The sequence below is a fragment of the Fukomys damarensis genome, unplaced genomic scaffold (genome assembly GCF_012274545.1).
Source record: "Fukomys damarensis isolate Sample0158 unplaced genomic scaffold, DMR_v1.0_HiC HiC_scaffold_9, whole genome shotgun sequence".
NCBI lineage: Eukaryota > Metazoa > Chordata > Mammalia > Rodentia > Bathyergidae > Fukomys > Fukomys damarensis.
Genome location: NW_022900921.1, coordinates 465,615 through 490,186, shown reverse-complemented (window position 1 = coordinate 490,186; position 24,572 = coordinate 465,615). Strand labels below are relative to the sequence as shown.

The 24,572-nt window shown below is 54.5% G+C and overlaps 1 protein-coding gene across 4 annotated transcripts in view; it reads right to left on the bottom strand.

Moving 5' to 3' along the window:
* Positions 1–23,930, bottom strand: part of Rasgef1c (RasGEF domain family member 1C) — a 53,257-nt gene extending 29,327 nt beyond the window's left edge. Inside the window, exons 1-4 of one of the 4 annotated variants that reach the window (XM_010623745.2) lie at positions 23,732–23,930; positions 6,284–6,462; positions 5,996–6,118; positions 4,978–5,115 (exon numbers count right to left, since the gene is read on the bottom strand). In XM_010623745.2, the coding sequence (XP_010622047.1) occupies positions 4,978–5,115; positions 5,996–6,118; positions 6,284–6,460 (438 nt within the window). In that variant the 5' untranslated portion in view covers positions 6,461–6,462; positions 23,732–23,930. Of the gene's footprint in view, positions 1–4,977; positions 5,116–5,995; positions 6,119–6,283; positions 6,463–6,753; positions 6,769–23,731 lie in introns of those variants that run through there. The other 3 variants (XM_010623743.2, XM_010623744.2, XM_033761504.1) reach the window with 3 other exon arrangements.
* Positions 23,931–24,572: the final 642 nt, after the last annotated feature.

Genomic DNA, 24,572 nt, shown 5'->3' with positions numbered 1-24,572 from the left:
TCCTGCCTGGCTGCAGTGGGGCGCAGCCTCGCTGTTAGGACCGGCGTTTCCTCCGCGGGAACGAGACTCCACCCGCACCTCCGCCGGCAGCAGCCTGGGCCCACAGAGGGTGCGCGCTGGAGACCGAACTGCCCAGTCCCCTCCGCTCAGCTCAGAGTCCTACTCTGGACCACAGCCTGGACTACGGCCCCTCCTCTAAGCCACCGACCCTCTGCCCTTGAGGAGAAATCACCCTTTCCCTCCAGAGACCCTGTTGGTGAAGGAACTTGCCTTCAGCCGGCTGGCTTTGCGGCACCAGACCGCTGCAGGTCCTGGGTTCTGCTGTGAGCGCCTAACAGGCCCAAACTCATCAGCCCGCAGCAGACGTCACCCCGGGGCAGGTGCAGCCCGCGTGAGCCAGGCAGCCGGCCTGGGTACTGATCAGGCAGTGGCTGGCAGCAGGGGGCCCTGGTTTCCCAGCAACAGTGAAGCCACCAGCCAGACTGAGCCCGCGGGTGGTGAACCTTCAGTATTGTGAGGTGAGGAGGAAAGAAGTGAGTTTTCCGCGTGCTGTTCTGAAACACAGTGGCCTTTTTGCAGAAGGGGGTGTGTGGCTTTCCGGGCTTTGAGGGCCAAGCGCCCCCACAGCTCTTGGAGCCTCTGACAGGCTCAGGGCGAGGCCTGCCAGTTTCCAGTGTCCTGGTGACAGCGGTGGCACCCTCGATTCCTCAGGACAGGAAGAACGGGACGGGGGCTGCTTAACCCCAGTCCTAAGCCTGACCCTAACCGAACCCCTAGAGCTGTGGATGTCAGAGACAGAGGGGCTCCTCGAGAGGTAGGCAGAGTGGGTAAACTGAAGGCTGCGTCTTTACTCTGGTGCCGGCTCAGATGTGCTGCGCCCTGTGTGGCCTGCACGCTGCCTCCGGGTTCCCCGCTGTTGGGGAAGCGAAGATGGGAGGGAGGCACAGCCTGACTGGCCCTGGGTGGCAGCCCTCATGTGACCTGACCCCTCCTGCACCCACCTGCCCGGAGCTTCACCTCTGACTCTGTGGCCACTCCACTGGGAGCCACTCCCGTCAGCCACCAGACCGACTCTCACCGGCTGACTCCTGTCCCTGAGATCAGCCATGGTTTCTCAGGGCGTATCATCCACAGCTGCGCAATTCCTCCTGCTGGGCTGCCCGAGGCATGGCTTCCTCCTGTCTTGGCCCAGAGCTCACTTCTGCTGTGTGCCCTGCTCAGCCCCAAGGGGTCATCAGTGTCTGGCCTCCGGCCTCCACCCCATGCTGCCCATGGCTCCCAATTGCTCATGGGAGCTGCGCCCTGGTCTTGGTGAGGATGCCAAGCACCTGCATGCTGCTGGAGCCCTCCTTGACCCTCCTCTCTTGGCCTCTAAGCCAGGCTGCCCTCTTAGCATCCTTTTCTGCACTCCATGAGTGTCCGCCATCAGCTCTGCGGTCCAGCCTGCTGCCATCGCCCTAGGTCCGTCCTGGCCTCCCGGAAGGTCCCCTCTACCCACACTGGCTCCTCTCCATCCCTTCTCCAGCCAGACCGGGCTGTGCAGACACAAAGCTGGTTGCCGCTTTTCACTTCCTTAATGTTTCCATGGCTTTTGTGGCTTTAAGGACCAGAGTCCACCTCTGGCCAACTCGATGGCGTTCGTGTGCCCTCGCTCCCTCCAGGCCCTGGGCACAGGTCCCTCCTCTGGATCTCTTTTCCTTCCCCTGGTGTCCACAGAAGGCCCCGAGTGTGCTTGCTGTCAGTGTGTGAACATTCCCTCCTGACTGCTCCATGCACACAGCAGCGGGTCCCTGCTCTGCCCGGCTCAGGGATGCCTGTCGCAGCGTGGATGGACATGGCCTTCCCCTGCCAACAGTGTGCTCTCCACAGGGCCTCAGGTCGACTGCAGGAGATCAGGGGTTCAGGAGGCCATACCTAGTAGGTCGGCTGCCCTGTTTTGAAAGGATGCCCTGCCAGCTAAGAACGGAATCCAGGGGTGTGGACAGGCAGGGCCTCGCTGACTCACTCCTCCAGCCTCTTCACAAACCCAGCAGTCCCAGGGACATTAACCACCCCAAAGTCAAGGTGTTTCCTCCGCTGTTGTGAGCCCACATGTGCCATGCCAGGAAGTGCCTGGGATGACACAGCACCCACCTTCCTACCTAGGCTGAAGCCCCCTCCACTGACAGAGGTTGGGGGCGGGTTTGGCTGACCTTCCTCAGAGCCATCTGCTGCTGGCAGAAGCCTGGAGGCGGGGCCTGGTGGGGGGCTGTCTCCGCGTGCCTCCGGGCTTTCTTAGACTGCACATTTCTGGCTGAGCCTTTCGTCCTGCTGTCTGGAGCCAGCCTGGCAGTGTCCCCTGGGCTTAGCCCATGCTGCAAGGGCAGGAGCTCTGGAGGCCGGTTTGTCCTGAGTCAGATTCCTGCCACCCCTGCCTCTGAGGGCAGCGTGGTCAGCCGCCTGCACAGCCTGCTCAAGGAGGGGGAGTGGAATTCGAAGTCTGTCCTGGAGAGGCTGCCTGTGGTCGGTGCCTGCTTCTTCCTCCCTCCTATCTCCCCAGCCTCCCTGTGCCATCAGAGCTGAGCCCAACCTGCCAGCCCTGACGGCGAGGCTGGCCATGTGTGCCCTGCACAGGTGGCCAGAGCAGAGTCTGGGTGGTGGGAAGGCTTTGCAGGGTCTGAGTCCAATCCCGCAACGGCCCCTCTCCACCATGCTGTCCCCAAGCCCTGCGAAGGGATGGACAGGTGAGGACCTGGGGAAGAGGGCCAAGTGCCGCCTCTTACTGACACCGACGAGGAGAGACACTGCCAGGGAGAGGGCAGAAAGGGGACTCATCAGTGCCAGCTCTGAGCTGTGTCTTCTCTTCGCAGCCACCTCAGGGAAGAACTAGCGCCTTCCCTTTAGAAAGCTGCGAGGCTCAGAGCGGTTGAGTAACGGGCCTGAAGACACACGCTCTGAAAACGCCATGCTCACTACTTAATCCCGCCCACGTGAGGACTCAGTAAGACAGCGCCAGGGCTGGCTGTGCCCACGTGCAGGGGCCCAGGTCCAGACACCACCCCCTTCTCCACCTCCATCCCTTCCTTGGCCAGGACCAGAACGGCTGTGACGCCGAGAGCGCTGGGACATTGCAGGAGCACAACATGAAGGCTGGCAAAGTGTCAGCAACTGTTGCAGCTGAGGGAAGCACACGGCAGCTCAGGGCCTCTGCTCTGTGTCTGGGTGTGTTTGAAATGTTTCCTGAAGTCAGATGACCCCCCGGGTGCCTGGATTGCTTCCCATGGTAGCTTAGTTTGCCAAGCGCTCGATGACGAACACGGGCGCCCTAGGGCCTCCTTGCTGCGGAGCTGGCAGTGGGAACAACGATGTCTGTCTTGCCGATGAGGACGCGGGAACTCAGCGAGGCGAGGCATCTGCCAGGTCCAAGCCCACTGCTGTGGTTCCGAGCCGAGTGTCGGCTTGGGGGTCTGCCCGGCCGCGCAGAGTCGCCCGAGCCTACCCACCCGCCTGTGTGTGTCCCACGGAGGAGGCCCATGCCGCTGGGACTCGCCTACCGCCCACTGTCAGCGCCAGGGTGGGGCCCAGCGCACTGGCCTGTAGCGGTCGGGGCTGAAGATGCGGGTACGCGCTGGCTGGGGAGCTGGCCCAGGGGGAGCATCCAGGACGGTACCAGCCCCACCCCGGGTGTGCTGGCCTCTCCCGAAGGACAGGCTGGGTTCTCAGCGCCTGAGGCCCTGCCCACCGGGCCTGCTGCCGTCTCCCCATGGGCTCCCAGCGCCTCCTGCCGCTGTGCGTCCCTCCATCGCCGCAGTGGCTCACCCTCCGGCCCTCTGTCTTCTCTGCTTCCTCCCGTCACCCTCCACACCAGTCACCTCACAAGCCCGCTGCCGTGCACACCGTGACAACACCGTCCCTCCAGCTGCGCGGGCCAGGCTGTGAGCGCCTTGTTCTCAGGTCCCACCCCTCCCATCCACCGATCCTCAGCTCTTCCGTGACCCCCTTCAGAGCTGCATCCTAAGCCCCTGATCCTGGATGGAGCAGGGAATGAGGAGAAGGAGGCAGCGGAGGGAAAGGAGACATCACTCGTCTCACTGAGGCCTGAGCAGCTCAGCGTTCCGCCCGCCCGGGTGAGCGGATCCAGGGCCATGTCCCGGAGCGCCACGCCACCGGCACTGCGGCTTCCCATTGTGCGGCCTGCCTTAGCCGGCTTCCTGTTCAGGCCTGCTCTGGGCACACCACTAGCTGCCAGCTCACCGTGTTCAGTTTCCTCCCAGGACCCCTGACATCAGCCCTCCTCCCTCGACGTGTCCTCCCTCCCAGGGTATCAGTGCTTCAGTGCTGCCCACAGGGTCCCTCTGGGGACCCAGCAAGCCCTCCCCTGGTAGGCACACAGGAGACGTCGGGCCCTTCGCACGGCTCTTGCTCCACGCTGACCACAATCCCGGGAGGTGGTGGTACCCTCCCGGCACCCCTAAGTGAAGTAAGTCTCGGGTTCCTGAATGTGCCCCCTGGGGTGACAACCAGGAGGGCAGGACAGGGCACCGATGCCCGGTACACCTGCTGGTTCTGAAGCCACCAGGCTGTCCACACGTCAGGGTCACGTCCACTGCAGCGTGCTCTTGGCTGCAGGAGGGTCCTCATAGGTGACCTCTGGGGACCGAGCAGATGTGAGGCGCATGTGCCCAGCTGTGGCTGTTATGCCCACCCTTGTCTTTCTGGTTCGCCAGCCAGAGCTGATCTCCTGCCCTAGTGGCAGGCTCCTGGCAGGGTAAACCGGCTGCCAGGCTGGCCCTGTATGGGGCAAGGCCCAGGGCCTCAAGGGCCACAGAATGACAGTCTGACCTCGCACCCACAGGAACCTGAGAGGGGCTTTTTCCCCAGCCATCCTCTGCTATCAGAAGCCAGGCTCAGAGCCAGTGGCCTCTGTGTCCCTCCTGCCATGGCTGTGGTGTGCAAGGCGGGAGACGGGCGGCAGGAGGAGAAGGTGCGGGGTCCCACCTCATCACAGGGGGTGATGCGGCTAGCCACGTCCTCCAGGTGCCTGATGGCCGACTCCTCCTGGAAGTCCCGTGGGAAGGTCTCGGTCCACTCGGCCAACAACTGGAGCAGTTTGGGGCCAAACTTCCGGACTCGAGCCTGCAAGGCAAGCAGAGGGCTGGGGCCGCCAGGGCAAGATTCACCATGTGCACTGCCCAGGCGCGTGGCCCATGGAGGCTGCAGCCTCTCTGCCCCACTGGAGAGGACACATGGCAGGGGCAGAGGGGCATGATACACGCTTGGAGGCTGTGCCCGCACCCCTTCTCCCTCTCTGCGATGACCCCATTTGGTGTCCCCCGGAGACTTCTCTTTCTAGCACACGGTCTCCAGCACACCTCTTCTCAGTCTGCCCCTGGCCTGGTCCCCCCACCCCCATACCACTGGCTCAGGTGGGCATTCGACCTAGGCCAAGCCCATGAGACTGGGCTGGTGTAAAGCCTGGAGAAGAGGCTTCCGCCATGGATGGTGACCGACTGAGGCCACTCGCCACTACTCAGGTGAACGGGACAGCCAGACTGGGGTCTCCAACCTGGAGGAGAGCAATCACTTGGGCCCTGGAGCCAGCAGTACCGAGACCTGGTGGTTACACAGCACAGTCACGCCCCTCTGCCCTGAGTTGGGTTTCTGACCTGGAAACCATGGAGGCAGAGCGACACACATACACATCATCACAGCCAGTTCCGGGGCAGGCCGGAACAGAGCACAGGACGCAGGAACCTGGAAGACCAGGCCACCAACCGAGTCTCGAGAAGGGGTGTGTGGGAAAGCAAGCCCGCCAGAGGCTGCAGGGCCACCCCAGGACACAGAAAGCAGGGATGCAGCCAACTGGCCTTCAGGGACACCGGTCAGGGCTTGACACTGGGAAGCGGCACCGGGACAGGGTCAACTCCATCCTTCCAGGCCCCGGACCTCAGACAAATGAGAGCCCTGCGCTCCTTGGCACTGCACAGTGCTGCGCCACCAGAAGCCCGGCCCTCACCTTGTCCAGCACTGGCTTGTCCAGCTGCTGCTGCTCGATGCACAGGTGGCAGACCCGGGCTAGGAGCTCCCGGGGCTCAATGAAGAGGCGAGAGCTCAGCAGGAAGGTGAAGATGTAGGCTTTCTGGGGGTACACACAAGAAAGGTGGTGAGCTCCCAAGGGCCCGGGTTAGGGCATGCCCTCCGCCCGCCCCACCTCCCAGGCCAGGGCTGCCCCAGCTCTGTTGCCCGCTCCATGCTCCGGGGAGAGAGCCCTCTGCTGCCCTCACCCACTGGGCGGTGCACCCACCTCAGGGTAGTAATCGGCGGTGGGCACCAGCTGCTGAATGAGGGTGTCCAGAGGAGCGGAGGAGGGAGCTCCATCCAGGAGGGGCTGCCCAGCCTGCTTGTCGTCTGCGGGCTCTGAGGGCAGCGGGCTGAGGCTGCCCGGGGTGACCATGTCGGAGGTGCTCAGTGTCCGGGGCATGCCTGCACGCAACAGCAAGGGTGCAATGGAGCTGGGGCCTGTGGGCCCCCAGCTTCCCCTTAACCTCACTGTCCACTCAAGTCCAGTGATCACTTGCCATGAGAGCTGACCCCCCAGCACAGTGCCCCTTCTCCTTCCTCTTAAGCCCTAACCCTCTCCTCAGAATCCATCGCTTTTCTTCTGAGCTTCTCCACCCGGGGCAGACACCTTGGGGAGTCCCTCTGCCCATGAAGGTTGTTCTCAACAAGTTCTGGGTCATCAGCATATTCCTTCCCACCACTGGCCACACATACTGGTTCAGAGACTCGTTCAAACGGGGCAGGAGTGGAGCTTAGGCACAATCCCAGAGCTCCTTGGCACCTGGGGGCTCCGTGAGCTGATGTAGTGCAAGGCTGACGTCACCTGGGCCATCTCATCACTGTGAGGGGCAGAAAGCGGGTGCATCCCTAAGGACAGTGTGGACCCTGGTGCTACTGTGCCAGAAGCCACTCTGTACACTGCATTACACATGCCTGTTCGAGCTGGAGTTCTCCCAGGTGCGCTTGAAACCCCGGGCCTCTGCAGCCTGGCGTTCCGAGCTCTGCATTGGACCAGCTGACCTGCGGCCTCCTGCTCCTCCCTACACCCAGCACATACTCTTCTCCAAACATGGCTTTCCCACCAGCTTCAGCCTTAGCCTGCAAACCCGGGGAAATGCCTGCTCCCGGGGTCTCCTGCTCCTCCTTTGCATGTCACACTGGCATCTGCCCTGGCAAGGACCCCACAGCCAGGCCATGCGCAGAGCCGTGCCCTCGGCGCGCCAGACCTCCGGCCCAGGCTGCCAGCTCCCTGCTGCCCTCCTCTAGGGCCTGGCCCTGCCCTGGCTCCGAGCGGGCACTCAGTGGAGATGGTCATACGGGTGTCAGGCAAGGGTGTGGACTCAGGTCAGACGCTGTGACAGCCTGTAGATGTGCCAGGCATCCTGCACACAGAGGAGTGGGCTGGGCCTTGGGGACCTGGCCCTTAGCTCTCCCATCTTACAGACGGAAAGGCTGAGAGCCAGAGGTGGTGCCCAGTGCATGTGCAGAGCCTGGCAGAGCGAATGGACACAGGTTCCAAGGCCACCTCCCCTTCCCGCACACCAGTTCACTGAGCACCAAGGCTGCTGTGCCCTGGCTCAGGGCACAGTCATGCTCCTGAGGTGGGACTCCACCTGCCTGGGCATGGAGAGCGCCGCATGCCTTGGCTTGCTGGCTCGGGGGCTGTCCAGTCCACTGTTGACACGTGTGGCACCCAAAGGGTCCATGGCTCCTTTCCAGCCCAGACCCCAGTTCAGACCCATGCTCGCCTGTCCTGGGGCTTCCGCGTGTGTTAGATCAGCCTTCTGGCCGACCAGGCCTTCCCTTGAACTGTGGTCTTGCAAGGCGGTCAGTGGGTAGGTACTCTGCCTCCCTGGGCCCAGGGTACCAACTAGGCTGCACCTCCCTGGACTTGGACTAGCCAAGTCCCCAGACCTGGTAGACCCGCAATGAATCATGTAAGTGAGGGACTGGAACCACACTGGCTCCTCCTGTCTGCCCTTGGCCTAGGCCTGCGCTCCTGCCTCTGTCTCTCTGGTCACCACCCAGGCCACTCTGTTCCCGGGCTGTGGCACGGCACTCACTGCAGAGAGGCAGCGACTGCAGGGCGGGTGGCGGCAGGACAGCCCCAGGGCACACGGACTTGCCATCCCCTACTTCCGGGAGAGATGTGGCTCCCGGCCGTGTGACTTTCGCCTTCATCTGACCCTGCAGTAGCTATGGGGCAAAGGGCTGTGGTGGCTCCTCCTGGGCTGATGGTGTCCACACCGCCCAGGTCCAAGGGACACAGGCTCCTGACCACTTTCACAGCTGGCTTCATAGGTGGCGATTTCTGTGGGGACCCTCGTGGACTCTAAAATCCCGCTGTCCATAAGATGTACATTTACGTGTAGCCAGAGAGCCTCCTGTATACTTTAAGTCATCTCTAGATCACTTATGCTAGGTAAGGTTTTATTGTTTGTTTATTTATTATTTATTTTGGTACCAGGGATTGAACTTGGGTCCTTGCGCTTGTGAGGCAGGCCACCAAACCGCTGAGCTAAATCCCCGGCCCTGTTGTTTAAATAATAAAATTTTGTGTATGTTCAGGACAGACATAATTTCCTCCCAAAGTATTTCCTGTCTGCAACTGGTTGACTTCAGGGATGCAGAAACTGTGGATACAGAAGGCCGATTGTAATTTTGCTTTATTAAACAAAAAGCCATTTTGAACACTTCAGCAGTGCATGCCTATAATCCCAGCTATTCAGGAGGCTGAGGCAGGAGGATCACAAGTTCAAGGCCAGCCTGGGCACACTGTGGGCCAAAAGAACCTGTATAAATGAGACCTCTGGATTCCACATGCCCAGTTTACACAGAACCCTACCCTGCTGTCCCAGCCCCACAAGCTGGCAGTTACCGGAAGTCTGCAAAAGGGAAACACTGAGTGCAGAGCAGAGCGGGCGGCTGCCTGTGCCAGTGTGGTCCTCACGCCGTCTCGGTGAGTGGGGAGGGCAGGCGCTAGGCTGTTAATGAGGGACAGGTGCAAAGATGCGCTGGCAGAGGAAGGGGAGTATGCAGCTGTGCCCATGAGGACACCATTCAGAGCAGAAAGGAGGACACCTCCACTCCCCATACACACAATGACCTAGCACCCGACCAACTGCTCATGGAGATGGCCCACAGCCCCCGTGTCCTTGGGCGCCCTCTGCTGGCCAGGCCTGGAGCTGCAACTCCACACAGCAGGGCCCAGGGCTGAGCTCTGTGCCAGGGCAGGCACCTGGATGCCTGTGACCACTGGGGCTTCCATGCTGGCTGCGGCCGGGCACCTCCACCTTCTGATCCAGAGCCACAGCTTGGAATCGGGTATGAGGGGCTGCCGGGAATCTCCCCTGCCATCTGGCCTTGAAGGTAGCAGAGGCTGAGGCAGAAGTTTGACACTGTCACAGGGCAGCGGATGTGACTGGAAATACTGGGAAGAGGCGCCTTTCAGAGACGATCTGATTGTGAAGGGAGATCAGTGCCTTTCTTGTGGGGCCGGAGTAGTCACCATGAGCTGTTACAAAGCAAGCTGGGCCCCACTGCCCTTGTGTCTCTGTCCCTCACATGTTGCTTGGGCATCTCCCACGAGCCGAGCAGACAAGGCCCTTCTGGTACTGTGCTTTCGGGTGTCCCAGCCTCCAGAAGTGTAAGCCCAAATCAACTCTAGTGTTTATAAATTTCCCAGTCTCAGATACTCCGTTACAGCAACAGAAAAGGGACTGGCAACTCTGTATCAGAGCCATTCTGCTCCTGCCTTAGCAGAATTTTACACACTCATCATTTGCTTTCATTTCCCCCATTATGTCTTAAATTTTTTATGGTTAGAATGTATTCAACATAAAGTGCACCCTTTCAACAGGTCGGTGGCATCAGGCACTGTCACAGTGTTACACGGCCGTCACCACCGTCACCCACGGAAGCCTTCATAGCCCCAACTCAGAGCGCGGCACTCCACACTAATTTGTCTCCCAAACCAAACCAAACCAAAGAGTAACTAGCCAGGCATGGTGGCGCACGCCTATAATCTCAGCACTCGGGAGGCTGAGGCAGGAGGATTGCTGTGAATTCCAGACCAGCCTGGGCTACACAGTGAGTTCCAGTTCAGTCTCAGCTCCATAGTGAGACCCTGTCTCAAAAAACCAAAAAGCCAAACCAAACTAAACTAATTCGTCTCCCTTCCTGCAGCCTGTGGGCACCACCGTTACACTTTCTGTTTCTGTACTTGATTATTCCAGGTACCTCAAGCAGGAGAGGTGACTGTGTGTGTGTGTGTATGTGTGTGTGTGTGTGTGTGTGTGTGCATGCGTGCATGCACGCGTGAGTCTTGCTTATTTCACTTAGCAGAAACCCCTGAGATTCCATCCACTTCCTAACATGTATCAGAACCTTCTTCCCTTTCAGGGCTCAGAGTATCTTATTTTACGCATGCACCCTGCTCTCTTCATGTGCTCATCTGCTGGGGTCATGGGGTGGTTTCAGCCTCAGCCACATCATTGTGCACAGAACCTGAACCGTTTTACGTTACCACTTAGCAGTAAGAAGGTGTTCAGCTTCTCCACACCCTCACCAACACTTGGTTTCTACTATTTGAAAAAACAACCATCCTGATGAGCATTAAGTGACATCTTATTGTGGTTTTGATTTGCATTTGCTTCATGATTAGAGTTCCTGAGCAGCTTTTCTCGAAATGCCTGTGCAAGTCTTGTGCTCATTTTTGAAGTAAGTTGTTTGGGTTTCTTTTTAGCATTGTTTTTGTTGAGTTTTAGGAATTCTTTACACATTCTGTGTGCTAATAATCCTTTATTAGGTAGATGATTTGCAAGTGTTTTCTCCCATTCGGTGGGTTATAATTCTGCTCTGTTGTTACATCCTTTGATGCGTGAAGGTTTTCATTTTGATGAAATCAAAATAGAGTTTGCTTGGGCAGGGGAGATAGTGGCACTGTGCCTGCCTGGCAGGTACACAGTCCTAAGTTCGATCCCCGGTACTCCCTTTGTTGCTCTGGGGAGTGGCTCTGGCTCTCTGTGTCCCGGAAGCACGAGGACAGTGGGCTCTTCCTTTCCCCACCACGAGTGAGAGGCAGGCCTGGCGCCCTTGGAGTCCTCACTTTCTGCAGCTCTGAGAAGAGCTGAATCCTAGCTTCTTCACATCAGCCTCAGCCAGCTTGGGCCACCAAACAGCCACAATGGAATCTCTGCTTGGGGTGGCTTCTGCGGCTTCTCTAGGAACAAAGGCCATCCTGGGCCCTGAGGGGACAGGGAGCTGAACTCTGGTGTTTCCAAGGTCCCTGGTGAAGGGCCTGCTGCCCTGCCCAGGCAGGTTCTGGTCTGACCTCAGTGGTTTCACAGAAGAAAGAGACTCAGTCCCATGCTTCCTGTGTCCTCTGTCCCGGTCACTTAGTTCTGAAAACGATCCCGTGGGGTGGCTGCTCACTTCGCAGAAGACAAAGCTGAGTCCTGAGAGGTGCAGTGGGGGACGAGGCCCCCAGCAGGTGGCGAGTCGACTTCCCTGGATGGTGCTGAAAGGGGGAACTGGTGAAGGCTGGGCAGAGAACAGACAAGGGGTGATACCAGGAGGCCCCTCACTCCTTGGGAATTTCTGTTTCCAGCCACCAGTCTGTTCTGTGTCCTGGTGCTGTCTGCTGCAAGCTGGCCCCACGTGCCCACAGAACATCGTCTATCTATCATCTACCTATGTACCACTTATCTAGTACATTTTACATATACATATGTATCTGTACAGATACAAAAATAGCCTATTGGGGGCTGGGGATTTAGCTCAGTGGTTCCGCCGCCTGCCTTGCAAGCACAAGGACCCAAGTTAAATCCCCAGTCCCCTTCGGGGGTTTTTTTTTTTTTTTGGTACTGGGGATTGAACTTGGGTCCTTGTGCTTGCAAGGCAGGCGGCGGAACCACTGAGCTAAATCCCCAGCCCCCAATAGGCTATTTTTGTATCTGTACAGATACAAAAATAGCCTATTGGGGGCTGGGGATTTAGCTCAGTGGTTCCGCCGCCTGCCTTGCAAGCACAAGGACCCAAGTTCAATCCCCAGTACCAAAAAAAAAAAAAAGAGCCTATTGATTCTAAAGCCATGATGAACAAAACCCCTCCAGAAATGAGGGCCCCTTGAACCACCCCTTGTGGACTCAGCTGAAGCACAGACCTCAGCCTACCTTTCCTCCTGCCCCCACTTTGCACAGGACCCCGTGCATGACCCCCACAAGGGCCTAGACCACGCCTGCTCATGCCTGGCTGCTCTGAGTGACAGCGCCTTGTCCAGACCCCAGTAAGCCCTTGGGTCCGCCTCTCCTCCTTCCCTGAAAAATCCTGGAGCATAGACAAACCTCACTCCAGCCTTGGTCCCCTGAAGGGCTCTTCTGTGTTCCCTGGGTCTGAGGTGATGCTGTGGGGGTCCTGGGGCCTCCTGAAGACCAGCACCCAGGACTCACATGCCCGGCTGGGAATGCATCTGTCATGCCCTTGAGAGGCGACCTGATGGACTCGGCAGGAAGAGGAGCAAGAATGGAGCTCTCTGGGGCTCCAGGGGGCCCTTGCCTCCCAAGGACAGCCCCCACTATTCCAGGCTTCCAGAAGCAGTGGTCTGTGGGGCATAGGGCCTGGCCTGCAGGCGATCTGTCGGGCAAGTGGACAGCACCAGCACACCCAGCATACTGGTGGCCATAGAGCTTTCCAGAAAGGGAGGAAATCTGCCTCTCCTCTGCCCTATAATCCATCCTAGCCTTGTTACATCCTAAGACATCATTCTGCAGGGATCTGGGACACACCACCAGATGCCTCTCACCCCACAGCAAAGGCACCGTTTCACCTTCTTTGCTTCTGGGGACACTTCCCCCACTGGCTGGGACTCTAGTTAGGGGGCGAGGGGCAGGGTGAGGTAGACTGAGTCCTGGTCAATGAGAGCACAGCATCCCCTCCTCCACCTGAGCACATGATGCAGGTATACACTGGAATGAACCCTGGGCCTTGTTTGGGAACTGTCATCATTTCCCCTCATTAATTAAAAAACTTTAAACAGAAAAACCTATAAACACATCTATAATTTGAATACTAATCATTATTACTGAAACATCATAAACACCAGTGACCTACAACCTAGGCTAACAGAATGATCACTACTAGCACCTGGATATCCCGTACGCATTTTCCTCAATGAATCCACACCTCACTGCCCTAATCTTCAGGCAATGAACACCTGACCATTGTGTTGTTTGCTTGCTTTTCTTTATAGTATTACGTGTTTATCTGTCCCCAAACGATATGCAGACATGAATTGTTTAGTGAGAGACTCATCTGAGAAGTGTCCTTGGATGATTTCATCGCGGTGCGACTCTCAGCGTGTCCTTACACAGACCTAGGTAACACAGCCTCACTGCCTGTTTGCCAGTTGATGTATCATTTACCTACCTGTGCAGCATATTTAATATGTACACATGTACATGTTCAGATATAAAAATAGACTACTGATCCTAAGGCCATGATGAAGAAAACAACGTGAAACTAAAGCAAGCACAAGAGAAAACGGTGCAATAAAACTGAGATGTATGAGGCCACTGTGCAACAAGACACATTACTTTTCAGGGAACATCTTTGTAAGTAGAAGACAGCAACGCAAGTGTGATATATGAATACATCAACCAATAAAACTGTCCTCTGTTACTACTGCCATCACTCTTTACTACCATTATCAAGTGTTATGCACTACACAAAGCTGTGTGCTCTGCAGTGACAGAGGCGGCACGGCAGGTCTGTGCCCGCAGCACCACAGCTGTGAGTACTGTGCTGCGCCAGGACTCTGAGGGTGTCAGGAACTCCAGCTCCATTATCACCTCAGACAGCCCGTCATGTATGCAGCCCACCACTGGCCAAAATATCGGTTGTGTGTACGACCACATGAGCGTTCATGTGTGAGAACACACTTGGAGTGAAGGAAAGGGCGGCTGGGTGGAGGAGGCTCTGGGCTATGTCTGACTTCTCCTGCTCTGGGGTTTCACACAGCACCTTTGGGGGAGTCGTGGGCGAGGTCACGAGGGAGTCTTGGGAAACACAGAGCTTAGCACAGCTGGGCATTAGCAGGGCTGAGATGTGTTCCAGGTACGTGGCATGCAACTTAACTGTGGTCAGATGGAGATGGATGCTCTGTACTCCGGCTCTGCAGGGAAAAACTGGAAACCTCTGTACCTGGCCTGAGTCCTCAGCAGAGCAGGAGGAGGCCCCCATCAGCAGGTGGTCAGGTCAGGCCTGCCAACCCGCGCCAATCTCTCCTGGACATTCTGACCTAGGTTTAAAAAGCGGCCTGATGGAGAACAAAGACTGAAGACTGATACTTCCTGATTTCAAGACATACTAGAAAGCTTAGCAATAAAAATATATAAACAAACCAACAGAATGAAATGGAGTTCAGAAACATACCCCACAAATACAGTCAACTGATCTTTGGCAAGGAACAAAGGTAACACAGTGGAGACGGTATCTCCTCCACAAGTGATACTGTAACAAATGGGTATCACATGCAAGAAAGTGAATCTAGACACAGACTTTGTGTCATTCACAAAAATGAACTCAAAGTAGATTAGAGAGCTATGTGTGAATCACAAAATTATAAAGCTCCTGAAAAAAAACAGGAGACCTGGATGACCTTGTGTTTGCTGAGGAAATCTTACATCTAACATCAAAGGCACACTCCATGAAAGAAGTAAGCCGGACTTCGTTAAGATTAAAACATTCAGCTTCTGTGCCAGACAATGTCAGGAATATAAAAAGAAGGCACAGACAGGGAGAAAATATTTGCAAAGGATATGTCTGATAAAGAACTATTACTGCAGAGTCTTCTTTGCCCCAGCAGGTGACCAACCACTCTGGCTTTCCCCAAACCAGCTCACTTTTAGCATTGAAAGCCACACATCCTAGGAAGCCCCCAGGCCCAGGCAGCCTAGGCGGCTCTCACCCTGGTCCCTGTGCTCTGGGCCTTTGCAATGCTGTACCCGACGGGTCTGTACAGTCAGCAGGCTCCTGGCTGGACACTCATACCCTCTGTGGTGGACAGCAGTCTTGAATAATTTCACTGACAATTCCTTTCCTTTCCTTTCTCTGTCTAGAGTTCTGTGGACTCACCTTCCACTAAAAAACTTTTGTCTTCTATTTTCCAGTTTAAAAATCTTATTGCTTTACTTTCTGAAACAATTTTATCTCCCAAACTCGCTATTTTTTATTTCTGTCAACTTGTTTTTAATTTTCATGAGATCTTTTTCACATTACCTTTTAAAATGACATTTGGTTCTTTTAAAAACTATATAGATGATCATTCTCTCTTACCTTTCTGAGAGCACTAGTTATAAAATGTACCTGAAGTTCTCCCCTGCCTTGGCTGCTTCCTCTACTCTGCCTTCTCAGCTTGTCTTGGTCTCCACCTGCCTTGGAAGCATTCACACAAGCCTGGAATCCCGGCTGGCGGAGGGACTAAGAAGCCGACTGGCCATCCTGGCGAGGGAGGCGAGGCTAGCTGGCAGCCTCTCCATGGGGAGACCTGGGCCGCAGTTCCCAGAGGATTCTGACGAGGAAGTAGGGAGGAGCTGTAGTCTAAGTCTTGGTCCTTAGCAGCCCTGCTCCTTAGTCCCCTGGCTGCAGCTTTGGTCTTCTAAGGTCTGCTCTGTCGTTAGTTACTCTTCACCTGCTTTCCAGCCTCCTGGAGTTCCTTCCTATGCTGCAAGTCCCATTCCATTGTCCCTGTGTATCGTTGTTGGTTTGTTCATTTTGACCGAAGTCCCACAGGTATACATCAGGGAGGCTCGGGAGGGCCGGGGATTCAGCCTTCCCTCCTGCTCTCTCTTCAGAGGGAATGGAAGAAGAGGAGCCACCACTGGTCATCTACTGATGGGGTGTGGGCCCCTTCTTGCCTTCTCAAGGCAAGTGGGCTTGAGACAGCGCAGGAGGCCAAACACTGAGCACACTGTTGCAATCCCTAATTCAGCTGCCCTGGAAGTTAGCCTTGTGGTAGCTTTTATTATGTGAAGCAGTAAATTCTTAGTATTACTGCTGTTGTTATTATCTGGGCTGCTTGATCTGGGTCTCTGCAACTAGAGCAGACAGAATCTCCACACCCAGGAATTGCCGAGGTCACTCTCCTGCTGGCCCGGCTCACGTCTGTTTCCCATGGAAGGTGGACGAGGCAAACCAGCGAGACGCCGCCTCTCCGCTAAGGTGGAAGGTTTCCTGTAAGTCTGCTCAGCCCAGCGCCCTCCTGAAAGAAGCCATTCGGCTCCATCTAGGCCCGAAGAAAAGATGAGGCTCGGCAGTCTCTAAGGCTTCAGGAGGCACCTACATACCTACATTCTTAGTTTTGCTTTTTTGTTGCTAACAATGCAATGTTATAGACAAAGTAAGCTATAAAGAAAAGGCGTTGATTTTGGCTCATGATTCTGTCCACAGTCAAGGGACTGCGTGTAGTGATGCCTTCCCAAGTCCCAAGGCAGCCCTGGACATCATAGAGCCAGACAGGGAGCTCGTGAGAGACTTTGCCCCGGTGGCTTCCTCCGCAGACACCTCTCAAGGCGACTCCCCGACTACATTCCTCCACGGCTGCACGAAGGGACCGATCCATTCATGAGGACAGGAGCCAAACCCCCGCTCACGTTCCCATCTGCCTTTAAGCTGCAGGTGTCTGCCGTGGAGAGCTGACCAGGGCAGGCAGACCGCACACGGAGGAGGACTTCTGTGTCGGGGACACCCTGACCACAGATTTACCAGCTGGGGTCACACTGCAACTCCCTGTAGCAGCCACACTCAGACTTCTGTCCCCTACGATGTGGCACCGCCCCTGCTCTTCACAGCCCTTTGCCTCAAGGAAAAAAGGACCGGTTATGTGTTTCAGGGAGGCCGTAAAATGTGTATGTCAACAATAATGCAGAGGAAAGCTTTTAAAATGCCTCTCAAGCTAAGAAATACACAATGGACCTCTAGACAGGAGCGCAGTGGAGAGAAAAAGTGTATAGAAGGGTTATCTATAACAATAAGTTTGCCACACAGCCATAATCTACGCACAGCTTAAGAACCTGCCTGTAAAAGCCAGGCGATCCCTAGTGTGGACTAATAAATGTTTCCTACCAACGCTTTAGGGCACTTTTGTTATGAGGCTGATATTTACCTACATATTTATGGCAACTGTATTTATAGTCTAACACAATGCGGTGACTTCTGAGAAATGCGTCAACAAGACATGACAGAACCGAGGAGGGGGCACAGGCCGACAGCTGGCATGGCCGTAGGAGGCCGCAGGACTGAAGACAGGTGGGAGGAGGTGCACCGTGAAGACAGCCGAAAGCTCCACACCGGCATCCCTCCCTCCCTCCCCAGCCCACAGCCGGCCCTTCAGGTTCCTGGGAGGAAGCGGCAGAAGAGAGCAGAGGGAAAGAACACTGCTTTAGGGCCTTGAGTTCAGCATACTTGGGAGAAACATCAGGGACAAAGGCTGCTTTTCTCACTATAGTTAGTTATAAAGTTTCATGTGATGGAAATTTACTAAGATAGACTTTAGGTGCTTTTTTCACCAAAGGGGAGAAAAGGGGAGCTATAAGACAGCGGAATCTGTAGTATAGGGCTTCACATGTATTTACACATATTAAGACAGCATGTTGTATGCCTTAAATACGTACTTTTTTTTTTTTAAAGACAAAGTTGCTTTGTAGACACAGCCCTGCCCTGCATGACCCCCAACCCCAGTGGAGACACATTTTCACAGCCCCTTGCTTGCCGGAGGTTCTCAGGTCTGTCCGCTTACTCACAAGACCATAGGCCTGGTGAGGCCTTGCATACCCACACTAGCAACCCAGCGCCCGCAGTGTGCCCAGCACCTTTGAAATGAGTAAAGTCAGTGGATGAATGATTACTGCGTTGTGGTCTCTCCTGGCCACCGACTGGCTTTGTGGCCTTGGACAGAATGCTTCTCCACAATGGACTGATTTTCTTCACTGCACTTGCAGGCCCCAGTGGGAAGGTCCGTGGGCTCTCTAGCACTGGCCTGCAAAGGGCCCAGGAACTGCCCAAAGCCACCAGTGGCCTGGTGCATTCCTTGCAGATCAGGACGGTGTCTGCTGGCCTCTAGTCTCTGGGTGCTCTCATTACGCTGGCCACTGCTCCGGCGCTCACCCTTGAGCTCTCAAAGGCCAGGTGAGGGTCTGCTGGGGCAGGAAGTGAGCAGACTTAGGCCCAGAGACAGGACCTTGGACTGTGTGCCCTGCACTGTGGGCCCACACCCTGGTCTGAGCCCCCAGGACCCCATGTCCTAGGCCAGTGGATGGAGGGGCCACAGACCGTGGGCTCACACTCACATGGGTGCAGCATGCAAAGCAGACCCGGGTGGGAGGCTCCGATTCTCGGAGCCAAAGCGGAACTGTGCTCCGCACTTACGCCTCCTCTGTATTCTCCTAAGTCACGCGGAGCCAACAGCCTTTCGTCCGCGACTTGTGAGAAGCCGCTCTCGTCTCATTAAGGCACTTCATTTTTTTAAAACAGGTGTGAAATGTCATAAATAGACTTATTACTCATATTTTCGTGTTTCTAGCTATTTCAGTTCCTTTGCTTTTCCATATACATTTTAAAAATGCCATGTCTTTATCTTATAAAAACCAACTAACCAACCATCCAACCAACCAAACCAAACAACGCCCAGGGATATCGGTCAGAATCACATTAATTCTGTAGCTCCATTTGCTGAGTCTTCCAATGAACACAGTATGTCTCTCCAATTACTTGTGGTTTTATTTTTTTCATTAGAGTTTCACAGTTAATAGCATACCGATTGTGCACATAGCTACATTTATCATTGCTAAATTAAATATTCATTGCTAAATTAGAACCATGTGATATTGATTACATTTTGAGTAAAACACATTAACTATTGGGCTGGTATCCTGTGATCTTGCTAAACACATGCATTAATCGTGGCTGGGGTTTTTTTCCCCTTGGGATTTTTCTGTACAATCATGGTAAGATCTGAAAACAGGACAACTTCTTCATTCTAAGCTGTAAGTCTTATTTTCTTGCCTACTGCACTAGCTAGAATTTCTAGGAGGATATTGAGTAGGAAGGCGAACATCCTTGATTTACATCTGATCTTAGGGGGACGTAGTCAGTTTTCACCATTGAGTACAGTATCAGCAGTAGGTTTTGCAGATAGGCCCAGGATTAGGTTAGGTCTCACTTCTACACTTGGCTAGAGCTTTTATAAAAAACGGATGCTAAATTTTGTTATAGGGCTTTACTGACTGTGTTCACTTTCTACCACTATAACAAATACTAGAGGTAATAAACCTATAAAGAGAAGTGGCTTATTCTGGCTCAATTTCAGAGGTTCCGGCCCAAGACTGGTGGACTCTCCTTTCAGGCCTGTGGTGAGGCAGTGCATTGTAGTGGAAAGCAGGGTGTAGCAAAACTGCTCCTCGTGACAGGGAGGAAAAGACAGGCAAAGAAGGGCCCTCTCTTCCCACAGGCCCTTCCAATAGTGCCACTTAGGGGACAAGCCCAGGACACATGGGTCTTTGGAGAACGATGAAGACCCAAACTTTGGCAGTGACTGATTGCTACGACCACGTGATTATGGAATATCTGGCCATGAATTTGTCATATGCTGGTTAAAATTCATCTTGTTTTGCGGCTCTTGTATATGTTGGTTCACTTCTTTGACCAAACTGGGAAATTTCCAGGCATTATTTCTTCAAATATTTTTAAATGCTGTATCCTTTCTCATGCCTTTTTTTGAACTCCGGTGACATAAATGTTAGAGCTTTTGCTATTGTCCCACAAAAGCCTAAGGCTTTAACTTTTCTTTCACTGCCTCTGTGGTTCAGACTGGATAATTTCCCTGTCATGTTCATTCTATGGCTGAGTCTATAGTGAGCTTACATTTTTATTTTTTTTGGTACCAGGGATGGAACTCGGGTCCTTGTGCTTGCAAGGAGGGCCATCGAACCACTGAGCTAAATCCCTGGCCCATGAGCTTACATTTTTGCATATTGTATTTTTAGTTCTTAAAAATGTGTATTTATTTCTTCTTTATAGCTTTGCTGAGAATCTCTAGCTTTCCATTTGGTTGGAGAGCATTTGCCTTTACTTGATGGAGCATTTTTATAATAGCTGCTTTAGAGCCTCTATCATAGCCCCAACATCTGCTCCATCTTAGTGTCGGCACCTGTTCATTACCTTCCCCTGTGTGAATGGAGATCTTCTACTTCTTCAGGTAATTCTGAGTGGTGCCCTACATATTTTGAATAGTATGTTATGGAATCCTGGGTCTTGTTTAAATCCTGTGGAGAATATTTAGGAGGGAATTGATCTTGTTGAGCGCAAACCAAAAGTTCTGACCTGGCTTCTATGGATTATGGTTTCAATGTTAAATCCACCTTCAAAGCCAATGAACTGGAACTTAAATGTGTGTGTTACTTTGTAACCAGTCTGAGATTTGAGCATAGGTCTGTTTTTCATTTCTGTTATCAAAGCCTTTGGCGCACTGTGCACGGTCAGATACACACTCACGGACCTCGAGGACAAGCCCCGGAGTTAATGAACAGCTCGATGGCATTGCTTTTCCATATTCCTCCCTTTGTGCACGCTCTACAGTACTTTCCAGTTTCTTGGAACTCCCTGTCTCATTTTCCAGCCAGAAAAGTAAGGCTTCATTCAGCCCATTCTATTGTGCGTTTCCCTGCAGCCAGGGCCAAGCAGCAGAGGACAGAGAAAAGCAGTGAGTTCAGGCTACCTTCTCTGGGACAGCAGCTGCTCCACACAGACTGTTTCCCCTCCCTGAGTTTTAGGTTCTTAGAGAACCCACTCGATGCTCCCAAGGATAGCTTGTGAGAGATCAAGAAAAGACTTTTGGGGTTTTTTTTTTCATTTGTTTTGGTGGTACTGGGGACTAAACCCAGGGTCTCATACATGCCAGGCAAGTGCTCTATTACTATGCTACACCCAAGCCCTTTTAAATTTAGAAATAAGTTCTCACTAAGTTGCCCAGGATGGCCTTGAACTTGCAATCCTCCTTACTCAGCCTCCATATAAGTGGGAATACAGGTTTGTACCGCTATGTCCAGTGGGGCAAGATTTTTAGAGATTTTGTCCACTCTTTCTGAGCAATGATCTGACCCCTGCTCTGTTCCTGAAGCCAGAAGCACAGGGCTTTCCTGGGACTTTCTGTGAGTGCTGCTGACCCAGACAGTTGTTTCAGGCCATTCTAGCCCAGGATGGGTCCCACCAGGGGAGGAAGAACAGTGAACAGTGCCAGTCTGGTTGTACTTCAAATTCTGCTTTTCTTTTTTATTTTTTTGTACCAAAGATTGAACTTGGGTCCTTGAGCTTGTGAGGCAGGTGGCAGAACCACTGAGCTAAATCCCCAGCTAAATCCCACTTTTCTTTTCCAGTCTGCCTGGTATTATTTGATTTTGGAAGGTCTCCATGCATTCCATCATATTTTAAGCTCCAGTTAGTGGGAGAGATTGAGTGCAATATGCTTACACCATCTAAGAAGCAGAAAGCTGCTATTCATATTTATGTTATAACTTTATTCTATTTAGGGCTGGGGATTCAACTCAGTGGTGCCGCCGCCTGCCTCGCAAGCACAAGGTCCTGAATTTATTTGATCCCCAGTATAAACACACACACACACACACACACACACACACACACAACTTTATTCTATTTAAATGAAGAATGTTCGTTTCATTACATTAACTTTTATGGTTGTTTTCTATTTATGAGAATTCACACCCATGACTTAAGTAGAAACGCAAAATTTCGTTGTAAAATGGATTTAAATAAATGTGACTTTATGAAAAATAGTAAAGAAGATGACAATTACCTGATTGCTGTACCCCAAACAGGCCATTCACCACTAAGTCAGACCGCGTGGCTGCTGTGTGTACCCCAGTTCACATGCATGAAACATATTCCCCAAGGCCGTCTGCTATGGAACGTGGAGGCAGACCCTCTGGTGAGCCAGCATCCCCCACCTACCCGATGGTTTTCAAGGTGGACTCACTCTCAGGTCAGCCCAGTAACATGCAGTGTACTCCGTGACTGCAGAGAACGGATGGAGCCATCCACGCAGGCAGAGACCCTGCCGCCTCTGAAGGCTCTCCTGGTCCTGCCTTAGCCTCCCAGGAAGGGGCTAAACCTTAGCACAAGTCTCGGAGGGGATGAGCCTTAGTCAAGACGGCACCTTCCACGAGCAGCTGGCTTCTGGGGCCCCCACACTGCTTTACCTCTGTTCCCAGGCACCTGGAAATTAGGTCGTGGCCCCCAATGGCTTTCTCAGCGGCGGACAGAGGGCAGACTGGCGCTCGCTCTCACCATATGATGCCCCCACCTGCATACAGTGCAGCAAGCAGGCCTCACCAATGCCGGGCAGATGCCGACACCCAATGAGAGCCAATGAGAGCCAATGAGAGCCAAATGCATTCTCATTCTTTAAAAATCACCCAGACTCAGGTTTTTTGTTATAGCAGCAGGACATGGATGAAGACTCGGGTGTCTCTTCGGCTTTAGAACCACTCACACCTGCTGCCCCAGCCCCAGTGTCTCCCGGAAGAAGCTTTCACAATGTGGAGGACACTGCAGGCACCCGTGGCTCTCAGAGGTCACTGCGCGGTGTCGGGGCGGAGGGAGCAGAGAGGGGAGGCGGCGGCCTGCGAAGGGAAGCAGAAAGCGGGCAGGCGCCTTCGCCTGAGCCTCCGCTTGGGGTAAGGAGGCTGCGCAGAGCGGAGAGGCTGCCGTGCTCCTACCCAGCACGGCGCCGGCACTCGCCTGGAGCCTGCCCTGCCTTCTGCCAGCCGAAAGCTTCCACCTCCTGGGCTCTACCCGCTTCTGACACTCTCCCACTGCTCTGTGCCTGCACGCGTGCAGGGTCCCCTTTTCAGTCCTTATCGTCAGGAACAATGGCCTTGGTGCTCCGTTCGTTTCTGTGCAGGTCCCAGGTCTTTCCCTGCTCTCCGCGCCCGCTCTTCCCCTTTCCTGCCCGCTGGGCCACACGGACTCTTCACCCAGTCCTTCTCCACCAGGACCTTGTTTCATTTTCCCAGTGGCATTTTCAGAACATGAGGTGAAAGTCTGTGAAGTCCCCTGGGTACCACCTTGCCCCTGCTCCTGGCTGCACCGCAGCACCTAGAACAGGACTTGGCAAGTGCTTTCGAACGAGTGGATGGCAATCACGGGACAGGGCTGCACACGGCAGCAGATGGAGGACCTGGGCGCCGGGGAGAGAGAAGGCTGAGCGTTTCTGGCCGGCAGCTGAGGGTGGCAGCAGTGACAAGACTGTGTCTATGCATGGGCTGGCCGGCTGCACGGCAGCTGTGGGAGGGTGAGCAGCCTGTCTGGCGAGCAAAAACAAGTGCCTTATTCACCACGGAGAAAGAATAGCTGCCTGTGCTGAATCACATTTGCCACTGAGTCCTGGGAAGCAGCCAGTGCCCAGGGATGAAAGGATTTTGCTCCCTGGGCCACCACCCGTGGCGGGACTCTGTGCTACGGGGACTTCACAGGTCAGCTGCCCAGGCCCCTCTCCCCCACACCTTCCAAGCTCTGTGGCCCCAAGGCCGCCGTCTGGAGCCCCTGTTCCCGAGGTGCTTTCCTCACCCTCTCTACTGTACCGGGCCCAACCTCAGCTTACCCTGCCCACCTGGCCACCTACCTCCTGCCACCTCAAGAATGGCTCAGTGCTGTAGCCAATGGGCTCCCTCTGCTGCTGCCCTGTCCTCAGGTTGTGGCGTGTGAGGCCTCCTGCCCCACGATGACCTGGGAGAAAGGACACCTCAGAGCTGCTCCAAGGAATAGAGGCAGCAGAGACACCGAGAGAGACACTGCCCAAGCAGAGACCCGGGCACAACCCAGGATCCTCCCCAGATGAGGTGTGCCAGATTATATTTGGTTTGCATCCTCAAGCTCCAGCCTCTGGGCTTCTTGCTGCTGTGAATCTGGGAAGAAGCCTCAGCCTTGGTTGAAGGGTGAAGGGGAGCTACACCCTGGGGGCAGGGCCATATGTGGCCCCAAGGACTGGTAGGAAGAGGCCGTCAACAAGGACCAGGGTCCCTGGGGCCTCAACACACCCACGAGAGGACAGACAGCCTGCAGCTTACCGCACCCAGCCACTCTGAGCCACCTAGGGGCCTGTGGGTGGGCGGTCGGGACACAGCTCAGGGAGAGTCCACTGTGCCAGGCTTCACTGTGGGGCCTATCCTGCCCTGCCGCTGCCGTCGTGATGGGGACCCTGCAGGGACAGTGCCCTTTCTGCCTCCCCAGAATCTGGGGTAAAAAGTCAATTGCATCTCCAAGTGTCTGCATGAGTCACCCACACCTCCTGACGAGCACCTCTTAGGCGCCTTCAACAGAAGCATTTTGTAAAAATAAACACGTTGTTTCCCTCTCTAGACGGTGGAGCTGTTGATAAGCCTGGTCTCGGGAGGCTCAGGGACCTGCTTCCAGGGCAGGACGCGAGTGAGCCTGCAGGATGCACCATCACTTTTCTGGGCCTC